Raw genomic sequence first — 11725 nt, forward strand, 5'->3', positions numbered from 1 at the left:
ATTAAAACAACAGTATACAAATTAACAGGCACATGTCTGAAAGATAGAAACATGAATAGAATTTTGCTCCTATTTATTCAACAGATTGTATAGCACCTTTCCTCATGATATAAAATAATTTTAATAGTGCATCTTATATACAAAAATTATATGCAAGACAAACAAAAGAGTGTGAACTGCACAAAACATTGGCCACACAAAAATACAAGTAAAAGACTGGACAGGGACATCCCAAATCCCAACAAAACAAAACTATCTGGTGGCTCTCTTGATAAACCTAAGAAAGGATGTTCCTTTTTCATTTTTTTAAACAAGGCAGTGAACTGGGGATATTCCTTCCTTGTCTTGAACTCTGGGAGCACAGTGACTGAAATGCAGTCCTTTCCGTGAAGGGCATTGCCATTGTCACATTCCCTTCCACAGCTGCGGCTCAACTCTCCCAAAATCCCACCATGTATAGGCTTTCTATGTCCTCAAATTTCATGACTTCAGTCTTCTGGAAAAGGAAAATATGCTAAGGTTTGGGGATGACTAAGCATTGCTGTTGGGCAAGAGAGGAAGGCAGTTCGTGGAGGGCCGGTGTGGGCAGGTTCTTTGCTCCGACCAACCTAACTATAACAGTTAATTAGCTGTGTACAGTTGCACAGAGAGAACTCTCACAGTGTGCGTCTGTAAAACATATCTTCTGCACCATCATCCTAGCACAGATATGGAAAAAATGTTACTGAGTGAGCAAATTAAGACGTTAAGATTTAGGAAAACAACAAAAGACAAACCACCACCCCCCCAGCATATCTGCAACGAGAACAGCAAGCTTCGTCCCTTGGAGGAGGAACAGCGGCCTGCTTGTCTCTGGCCCTCCGACTGCAGCCTCGACCCCCCAGCATGTCATTTGCCTCGCTTCCTCAGTCCTTGGCATCTCCCACCCCATCAGCGTTAATGGCGAACATGGCCTCAGCCTCTGGGAGGCATGGCGAGTCGTAGATCTTACATATCCTGGTCTCTCCTCTGCCTTTTCTCAAGTACAGCCTGATGGAAAGACACCGTTTAGTTAAAGTGCATGTTTAAGTGTGTTACATTATATGCAAGCAACTCGATGGAAGTGTAGCTCACTGACTGACAATCTAATTCCCTAGACCTAGAATCAGCATGTGCACCGATATAATTAATACAATGCATGCATCTTCAAAATTGGCTTAGGCCAAGTGGCATTGCTCATAGGGGACTCAAAAATGTTTTTTACAAACAATCAATTAACTATGAATTTTTGTGAGATAGTGAATAGATTATCCCTGATTAACTTTTCATACATAATTACAGATATAAAAATAAACAGAAAACAACAACAGCCTGAAAGCTCCCTTATTCATTTAAAGGAGATGAAAGACAAATCACATTCGTGAAACACTATTAATGGTATTAAAAATGACAATCCATCACCGTACAAATCGACTAGATTATTGGGTTTGTGTTGGCACCAGGCTAAGCACAACACATTCACGTATGTAATGTCCCATTTCTCCTTAACTTAAAATAAATGTCACAAGTCATTCTAATTCTAGTATTTTGCTCTCTGTATCTAACAGCAGATAGGGAAGTGACACATCTGCAGTTTGCCTGGTAAAGAGGCCATTTCTCAGGGGGACATGTACCTTGTAGTGGACGCATGAGCCATGATGTTACCCCCAATGGGCTTTTTTGGATCTGCAGAAAACATGGCAGCACCGTCCACTTGGGCCACTACCTGGTTGGTGATCACCACGGCGACACCAAACTGCCAGAGAACAAGCAAAGAACCACTGAAGGGCAACATGGGTGCACAGTGAACACAGTTTACATACACACTAATACTCCAATCTTAGCTTGATTATGCTAATACTCTGATTATTGAAATGGCAAATGCCTTTATTGGATTATTTTTACCATCTTTAACCCAATTAACACCTGGACACCTGGATTCTAAGACCAATCTTGAAATTGTTTGGTGCAGGTAGACGTTCTACTTTACAGAAATGTTTACCAATGCGCACCGTCCCTGTAAAAATAAACTGAATACAGTGAAGTAAAGGGGCAGTAAATGTATTGCAATATTGGCACATAACTGCCAGTGTGGCCCTCGGCTGCACCTCCTGCTTACCTCGTCAGCCAGCCTCAGCAACATACGCAGAAACCTGCCCAGGTGGCCCTGACGGGCAGACAGCTCGCCCCTGCCGGAGTAGTCCGTCCTGTAGAGGGCGGTAGCGCTGTCTACGATCAGCAAGGCATACCTGGGACGGGTGAAACATGTAATTTAAGCCCAGCCGTTGGGGTGCATTGGTGTCACACCAATGAGACATCTGATATACAAATATAAGCTACATTTTGACTACCGACAATCTTTATAGTGGGATTTTTGGATTCTTGTTCAGTACCGTACAATTTCTGTTAGACAAAGTCTCAAGAAAGAGCAGGCCTCTCTTAATATCAGGGAACAAAAAAAACATAAAAATTTTAAGAAGAACTGGTCTTCCGTAGCAGCTGGGAAACAAAGACACATCACTATGGTAATAAACAAGCGACAGCTAATGTTACCGGTATGACGACAAAAATACATTTTCAACTCTCACAAATAACAATCCAATTGAAGCAACATCAGAGCACACAATAAGTGAGCGCATGAACAGAAGCTAGTTCTGATAATTACCGTCTCACAATGATACTATTGGTACGAGTTGATCAACAGCTGTGTAGGTAGTGACAGGTTTCTTAACTGATTCTTAATTCACAATGTGTTTTAACAAAGACAATCACACGATTAAAATTAAGCTTTTATTTTTAATCCTTATTACTATTAGACTACTTTCTGAATTAAGTGCTTACTAGGAGACTTTCTCTGTCTCTCCCAGCAGACAGACAGCCTTTGACCTTAATGTCTCTGCTTCTCCTAGACGGGGGTGGGTAGCTAGCACATTCCGGTCTTACAGCAAGGTCAACAAGGGGTAATCAGAAGACAAAATACTGATAAATGTTAGTATCTTTGTCATGTCTTTTTTGTTTTGGTAAAGCGCCCCCTTCTGGGAGAAAGTACTGAGAACTTACTATGAAGTCTCACTTTGTCTGATTAAAATCAGAAAGCCGTTAAGCTCTCACTTTGTGTTATTTCTTTGCAAATAAATACGAAAGTTAAACTCAAGTATAGCTATCGTTGTTTTTGCTGGGATCCATTTCATCAGACGATGTTTACCTGTGAAATGTTAAAAAGGGCATTTTTCCCCTAACACAGGGTAAATAAAACAGGAGAGGTCTCACCTGGACTCGGCCATCATAGCGGAGGCTTGGTACAACAGCTGAGTCTGATGGTCGGTGTTGAAAGCTCGGGCGTAGGCCACATTGTCAAGGACATCGCTACCCACCAGGCCATACCTGAGAAAGGAAGGCAGGACATTACCTTGGACAATAAACTTCAGGGGAGCTACCAGAGTTGCCCTTGGAGAGCCAATGTGGAAAAAGAGAGCAAAAAGCTCAATGGAATTGGAAACCGGTGTTAAGGTATCATCTAAGCTTGATTACAACATTATGCTCACCCATTACATTATTGGCATTTTGGCAGACGCTCTTACGTACAGTTGATTAGACTAAGCAGGAGGCAATCCTCCCCTGGAGCAATGCAGGGTTAAGGGACTTGCTCAAGGGCCCAACGGCTGTGCGGATCTTATTCTGGCTACACCGGCATTAGAACCACCGACCTTGTGTGCCCCAGTTATTTACCTTAACCACTATGCTACAGGCCACCCTGGAATAAATATCCTCGTTGCATATAAACAGCCTTTTTGTACAGTGTAAGCACAGGGCTAGGTCTGAAAGGGGTACCAGACTCACCTCTCTGCCACAGCTAGCAGTCTCTCTGGTCTAAAGGTTCCCTCTGTGTCAATGTACATGGCTTTCCCTTCTCCTCCACCCTGATCAATGGGTAACTGTGAAGAAAACCGCAACAGACAGGCTCCCCTTAGCAATCAACAACTAAACAACTCTAAAACAACTTGTATGTCCCATAAGGTACCTGTCGTATTTGTCCGCACAAGGCTTTAGAAAGAGCATTTTGCCATGCTTTACATAATCGGCATGAGGTTGCCACCCAATTCTCAATTCATCATCAGATGATTAAAACAGTGCAAAGATCTAAGCAATAACTATTGTGTTCCTATAGATGTACAGTCTAGCTAAGCTCACTGCTCATGGACTGAGTTCGAAACCAGTTCGTTCCTGATAACTGGAGAATATGGTAAATCTAACAATGGCACTATCAGGGATTTATAAAAAAAATAATAATAATAAAAAATAAAAATAAAATCTTTAGCAATGATACAAGGTCTGCATACTGACCTGAACCAAAAAGGCAGAAGGAATGCTTAGATTTTGTCAGGTATCGGGCCTATTTTTATCTCTTTTTAACTTTTTAATGTTGGGATGGGTCACATAGTGTGTATGCCTAAAAAGTAGTAGCATAGCAACACTTCCACCAGCTGTTAACAACGATAGGCAACAATGGCTCAAAGCTTCCAGTTCCTGTAGCGTACTGTTAATGTACAAATTAAATGCATTTGACAGCAGAGGAGCGGCAATCTTATAGACAAAATTAACAGAATGGGAAAACGGCACTGAAGCCAGCTGGACTTTAAAATATAAATTACACCTCTATTTTACAAACATACTTCAGCAAACATACTGAAAGCGGAAATGGTTCCTGTGCTGTTTGTTGCAGAGGTGTAAGTAACAAAGTTAATGTCACATTAACAGAAGTGTGAAAGCTCAAATACAGACTCCACTTACATGCTTGACGCTTTGCTGACTGGATCTACTCCACAATCACAGGCACCTTCACTAGCAGCTTTCAGGAAACACTGCATTATTCAAATATATTATATATTTATATTATTTATACATCTCTTTTGCTATATTGTGTTTTTTGGCTTGTTATTTTAGCGATCTGGCTGTAAATCTGGCTAATGCTTGTTGGATTGGATTAGGCCATAAAGACGTTTGGCTCAGGCAGGCTCGGTTTCATTTCCAACCCGATGCAGACCTCTACTGCTTATGGAAGGAGGAAGAAGCTGAGAATGACCTGGCATGTCACAGCAAGGGTGTGGCAAAGCTGTGTTTTTCCTGTCCGGAACTCTCCAAACATCTCCGTTATAGAGCCAGTTTCAATCCCACCTGAACATGGGAAAATAATTACTGCCATTTGTACAATCAAACAATTACATATAAAATCAAGTGACACAATTGCAGACTAATACACTAGCATGTAGTAACTTGAAAGTTCCAAGACATTTTACCAGTTAGAAAATACTCATTGAAAATGCACATATTACAAATATGATATGCTTTGTCAATTAACCACCTTCACCACAACAACCAATGCAATACCCATTTGCAAACCGAAGTAATTTCAGCTCTAGGTTATGTAACCATAACGGATATCGATTTGGCATAGCTGAACTAAATCCTCAAACATAACCTGAAAAGGCTTGTCAATAATGCAAAGCAAAAGAAAGCAGTAGGAGTAGCTTAACTGAAATATCCCTGCTCTGGAGTGCAGTGGCTGTAGTCTAACTCACCCTGCAGCAGCTTGTCCAGCTCTTTGGAACCAGTGGAGACCTGAATGATCTCAGCCCGCCGCTGGTGGAACTCTGTAGCTGTGGTGAAGCCCATGGGGACCAGCTTAGCAGCCTCTGCCTGCAGTCAAACAGTGAGGGGCAGTGAGGGGCAGTGAAGGGCTGTGTGTGTAGGCATATGTGTAGGCAAAGGTGTGTGTGTGTGTGTGTGTATACAGGATTTAAATGATGCAGGCCAGCGGTCTTGCAGAGCAAACTATTGTGACCATTACACAGAACGAGCGGTGAGATTCTGTAAAAGGGAAATCTCACAATGACACTCCAAAACAAGCAAACAGCACTTTACACAAACCTGCCACAGAAAACAAGCGGGGAGGACCAACAGCAGACTATGCTATTCAATAGGGGTGAACAACACTTGCTGTGGACTTTCACAATCAAACTATATTTGTACGCCCCTCTAAATGATAAAATTCAAATTAACTGTGGCCTGTGAGTGCAGTCACACAAATTCCTTCAGGCCTTCAAACTAGCTGTGACATACATACTCAGAACCTTTTTTAGACACGGGGAGAAAAACAGACTCTTGTACTATTCATGACAGAAATAAATGAGCCCACAAACCAAATCCTGACCACACAAAAATTGGCTAGTGTCACTATAATCAAGAACTAGCAGGGCAAAGTATACTTGAGGATTGGGTTGGGAAACGCTGATCTAGAAATGGATGGCCAATACTGCTGTGGAAACAGGACACAGCTGGACATCACAAAATGGAGGAGAAAATAGGACTAGGAGATTATATTTTTCTCATCTTACAAGGATTTTCTCTGCTTTAGCCTCGCTGATCCCCTTGATGTTCAGCAGCTCTTTCTTTGGCGCGTAGGCAACGGCCTCGATGGTGTGGAAGCCTGCCTCCTCCAGCTTCTTTACATCACTGGCGCTGATCCCACATTGCTGTGAGGAGATGGAGTCATTAACACGCAAGGAAGGGTGGCCTTGTCGTCAAGTACAAAATGCAGTGATGAGCAGCTTTTTGATACTTGCCAGCCTTCACAGGGTCTCTCCTCCGAACAATCACCAACAAGCGATAAATACAGATTCATTAATGTCCTGTGGACTGAGCTGTGCTTTATAATTTATTACAAGAATTCTCTGTAGCTAGATTTTTCTGTTTTACATTTGACCAACTTTTTTTTTATTCAAACCATTCATTCAGACTGAAGGCAATAACTTGGGGCCAGATGTACTGAGCCTTTTGGGACGATCTTCATGTGCACAAGCCTTGGTTTCTGTCTTACTGTAAGCCAGTAAGAATGTAAATAAGTAAATAAAATTTGCTATTAATTTAATTTGCTTGCCAGCAGGTTAGACAATTGTACTCTGTGTAGCTAACAGAAACACGCATTCTGCCCAGGAAACGTTGCATGTATCAAACTGGCGCACGGGGCTAGAACTACAGTATGCATGTGATCTAGGTGAGTCATCACAAGATGCGCTTATGCCCTTAATGCATATGCATTTAAGGGTGGATCGCAGAAATAATGGGTGGAGATATTATAAGTGTGGCTGATTATGTATTCCGTCGAATTTACTAAAGTCCACGCAATTAACGAGAGTCGAATTGTGTGTGAAATTTCTCCGCCTTTAAAGAGCGGGCGCAAGACCGAAACATAGATCTAGGCTTCGAAGATGCACTGAAATAATCTTTGCAACAAGAATCACACTATTTCACACAATATCTCAGAGCAGTACAGATTAATAGTAAATATGAATTAATGATTGCAGCCAAGCAATAATTAAGGCTGGGTGTTTGTCACAGAAAATATTTACAAAATAATTTATTAATACAATTTTACCATTTAAAAGTACATAATTTACATTTGTTGATAGATAATAAGCCACTCTCAAGCTCCAACATTGTATTAAAGTACCGTAAGCCAGTAAGAATGTAAGTAAGTAAATCAAATTAGCTATTAATTTAATTTGCTTGCCAGCTGGATAGCTAGAGAACACAGGATAGACAATTGTATTCTGTGTAGCTAACAGAAACACATCAGGATTTATTGGTAGGGTTGGTCTCCCAATAATTCTGAAAATCATACAATCTGGATCTGTACACCCCTCCCGTAACTTGCCTCTAGTCTGCACACAAGTTGAGGTCCAAAGGACTCCTCTTCTTCCACTTCGGCCTCCACTCTGGTCTCGCTTCTCATTGCCATGGTAATTCGCAGGCTGCTGATGGCTGACAAGGTCATGCCACAAAATTAAGATAATTTAAAAACAATTTATTGACGTGACAGAGAGGTTTGTAAGAGGGCTGTAACTTGCGGCTCTCCGTAAATGCGAATAGCCTAAATAATGATATAGCTACAGTGGGTTCCAGAATTATTGGCACCCTTAATAAAAATGGAGAGAAAAAGGCTGCATATAATAAGCAAAATGTAGAATTATCCACATTTAATGTTCAAACATTATTTCAATACATTTACTCATATTTTTTATTAAGTAGGCTAATATAATTCAAACCAAAGGTGCTGAAATTATTGGCACCCCTAACAATTACTGCATAAATCTGAGAAAGTGAGAGTGGCAATACAATTTTACTTTAAATGAATCTCAGTCTAAAGAAACTATATTGTCATTCCATCACTTCCTGTTTCGCTTGAGCATACAAATGAGGTAACAAGCAGTCCAGCAGGACTCCAAGCATACAGTAAATCCACACAGAAATGGGTAAGTAAAAACAATAACCATTCAATGGCCATCACAGCCTCTAAACTTCAATCTAATGAAAAACCAGCAGTCTAAAGTGAAGAGGGGGGTATGCCAAGGATATCAATGATTCTGAAAAGGTCTGCATAGAGGAATGGTCAAGAATCTCTCCTAACCTCTAAATTATAGGAAAATACTCATGCTGTCATCTTTGCCACGGGTGTTAAACCAGGGCCTTCAAACGTTTTTGGGGGAATATTTTTTTCTTTAAAAATAACAATAATGATTCCATTGATTCCTTAATAAAGCGTACTACTTTACTCACGTTGGAAAATAAAGTTTATGTTTTAGTTTAGAGCATTTTGTATGCATATTCACGACCGGTGGCAATAATTGTGGAGTGCAGTGTATGTTGCCTATTTTTAGCTTGCTGTATGAGAACTAAAATGCAAAATGCCCGTTACGTCTGGCTACAGCCTCTTATAATGTCGGAAAACAGAAAACAGGCCCCGATAACCAAATTTAGTCACATTAGCTAGCAAGGAACTGGCTACTACGACAGGGTGCTGACCTTTACCATCTACCAGCGCAACAATGTTTACACAATTCTCATAACCAGCCGTTAACCCTTTATAGCGAACCCCTTTTTGTGTCTGAGGTGTCAGATACAAAATAAGGCAATCAGGTTACAATCAATGACAAAACTGGGAATTAAAGACTGGATTATTCACTTGCTAAACAAATCACATACTTCTTATAAACTCGAATATCCTGGCTAGATAGCTATGTAGCAGTACTAAACCATTGTTCTGATGGCTAGCTAGGTAACGTTAGCTACCGTATAAACAACTTGACCGGACTAGCGAGCAGATTTCGACACACTTGTATTTACTCACCGTATAAATAAATGTATGAAATTCGATGCTGACAACGGATTGTCGAACACCTCGGTATTTTGGGGTAAAAAACCAGATCTGCTAGCTATTCAACTAGCAATTTAACGTATATCGTTATGTACTCACCCCCTCCCAGGCTAATCTGAAACTCCCGCTTGCAGAGTTGCGTGCATACGTAATGACGTCTCCAGCGTCTTAAAGGTACGGTAGATTGCATATTCCCTCCAGTTCTGCGATTTCTACCATGGCCACAAATAATTGTGCCATGTTATACAACTATCTTTAGGGTAGTCACTATGCAGCATATGGATAAATGATATCACAACATCAGTCACAATTACATTGTTTGACTATACTGTGCGCAGATGCTAGTCCAAGCCCTTGTTTTTGCAGGTTTATGCACCAAAATTGTATATCCGTGAAATAAACGTGCAGTAATGTGAGACCATCTGTATTCTTCTGAAAGGTGAAAAAATTATCAAGACAACAGAATTACTCATCCAACATATTTATTCAATAAAAAAGTAGGCTTGCATAATATTTAATGCTGAATACAAACATGTAATTAAACATTGCTCAGCCCTATAAGAAAATTTGGAAGATTTTTCAATAGGCTACATGCTGGCAGGGGAGTGAGTGAGTGAGTGAGTGAGTGAGAGGGTGGGTGGATGGATGGGTGGTTTGGTCTATACATGTACTTCTACAACTAAAAAGTAGGCCTGCATAATATTTTATGCTGAATACAAAAATGTAATGAAACAAATGAATTGCTCTGCCCTGTAACCAAGCTATTTTGAATATTTGTGCTCATCAATACGCTACATGCAGGCAGGAAAGAGAGTAGGTTGGTGTGAGTCAGTGGCTGGATGGATAGGTGAGTGGGTTCTATGCTTGTATTTCTACTTCAGGAATATTAACTGGTCAACATGATCAGGTTCACTTCCTTGCAGGCTGACTAGTTGATGAGAGTAACGGATTACCAAGCAAAAAAATTTTTTTTTAAGTGTAAGCTAAGTCTTAAAACATGAATCATAATTAAGAATCGTGATTCATTACTTTTAAAGCATTTGTATTTGTTATTGGTGAAACCAAAGCGATTCATTCTATTTCTATTTCTTTCTTTTTTTTTTTTGAGATCCATTCAAATAAAGAGTTTTTGTATCACTTGTAATACAGCTGTGCTCATAAGTTTACATACCCTGGCAGATTTTGTGATTTTTTGGCAATTAGAGATCCATTCAAATAAAGAGTTTTTGTATCGCTTGTAATACAGTTGTGATCAAAAGTTTACATACCCTAGTTCTTAATACCGTGTATTGCCGCCTTTAACATCAATGACAGCTTCAAGTCTTTTGTGGTAGTTGTGGATGAGGCACTTTATTTTCTCAGATGGTAAAGCTGCCCATTCTTCTTGGCAGAAAGCCTCCAGTTCCTGTAAATTCTTGGGCTGTCTTGCATGAACTGCACATTTGAGATCTCCCCAAAGTGGCTCAATGATATTGAGGTCAGGAGACTGAGATGGCCACTCCAGAACCTTAACTTTTTTCTGCTGCAGCCAATGACAGGTCGACTTGGCCTTGTGTTTTGGATCATTGTCATGTTGGAACGTCCAAGTACGACCCATGCGCAGCTTCCGGGCTGATGAGTGCAAATTTTCCTCCAGTACATCTTGCCATAAATTTTGACCAAGTTCCCTGTGCCTTTGTAGCTCACACATCCCCAAAACATCAGCGATCCACCTCCATGTTTCACAGTAGGAATGGGGTACCTTTCATCATAGGTCTTGTTGACTCCTCTCCAAATGTAGCATTTATGGTTGTGGCCAAAAAGTTCAATTTTGGTCTCATCACTCCAAATAACTTTGTTCCAGAAGTTTTGAGGCTTGTCTCTGTGCTGTTTGGTGTATTGTAAGCGGGCTGCTTTGTGGCATTGGCGTAGTAATGGCTTTCTTCTGGCGACTCGACCATGCAGCCCATGGCTCGAATCCAGCAACGTCAGTGCAGCACTGGATGAAACATGCAGGAGTCTGTCAGGAGCCCAGAAACTCACTGACTTTTTATACACACACATTGATTACAAGCAAACAGATCACAGGTGAGGTTGGTTACCTTTAATAGCCATTTAAACCTGTGTGTGTATGTTATCAGGCCAAAACCTCCAGGGTATGTAAACTTTTGATCAGGGTCATTTGGATAGTTTCTGTTGTCATTATGATTTAAAAAGAGCAAACACAATTGTTTGATAATAAATGGCTTCACCCAACCACTAACCATGAGTGAAAGATAAGTTTTTGTATTATCATTCATATTCTCTGAAAAATGGCCAAAGAAATCACAAAATCTGTAAATTTATGAGCACAACTGTAAATAAGATATCCAGACTCTGATGATGTTGAAAGGTCAGACATCAGAAAGTTAGGGCACGCTAAGGATATGCAAAATACTAAACATGACTACTTTCATTTACATAACATTGCTGTCCCCCAAACATTATGGTGCCCTGAAATGGGGGGGGACTGTA

The 11725-nt window shown here is 40.6% G+C and overlaps 1 protein-coding gene across 3 annotated transcripts; it reads right to left on the bottom strand.

Annotated features, from left to right (window-relative positions):
• Positions 1 to 13: 13 nt before the first annotated feature.
• Positions 14 to 9383, bottom strand: rad51 (RAD51 recombinase). Of its 3 annotated transcripts, none has more exons than XM_061244067.1 (10): positions 9332 to 9383; positions 7733 to 7839; positions 6414 to 6551; positions 5598 to 5715; positions 5102 to 5193; positions 3859 to 3953; positions 3289 to 3402; positions 2138 to 2267; positions 1653 to 1774; positions 14 to 1029 (listed from the first exon to the last, which is right to left on the bottom strand). In XM_061244067.1, the coding sequence occupies exons 2-10, from the start codon at positions 7814 to 7816 to the stop codon at positions 906 to 908; spliced, it is 1017 nt and encodes a 338-aa protein (XP_061100051.1). In that variant the 5' UTR covers positions 7817 to 7839; positions 9332 to 9383; the 3' UTR covers positions 14 to 905. The 3 variants fall into 3 exon arrangements, with proteins under 3 accessions (XP_061100051.1, XP_061100050.1, XP_061100049.1); XM_061244066.1 differs by having other exon boundaries at positions 9148 to 9360; XM_061244065.1 differs by having other exon boundaries at positions 16 to 1029; positions 9206 to 9360.
• Between the last annotated feature and the right edge of the window lie 2342 nt (positions 9384 to 11725).

Source organism: Conger conger, chromosome 5 (assembly GCF_963514075.1).
Source record: "Conger conger chromosome 5, fConCon1.1, whole genome shotgun sequence".
Classification (NCBI taxonomy): domain Eukaryota; kingdom Metazoa; phylum Chordata; class Actinopteri; order Anguilliformes; family Congridae; genus Conger; species Conger conger.

Excerpts from the sequence above, each read along its gene's own strand:
- rad51 (XM_061244067.1), bottom strand. The coding sequence starts at position 7,816 with ATGGCAATGAGAAGCGAGACCAGAGTGGAGGCCGAAGTGGAAGAAGAG. Across the intron at positions 6,552-7,732 it reads AACTTGTGTGCAGACTAGAG|CAATGTGGGATCAGCGCCAG; the intron begins GCAAGTTACGGG and ends ATCTCCTCACAG. Across the intron at positions 3,954-5,101 it reads CCCTTGCTGTGACATGCCAG|TTACCCATTGATCAGGGTGG; the intron begins GTCATTCTCAGC and ends TTTTCTTCACAG.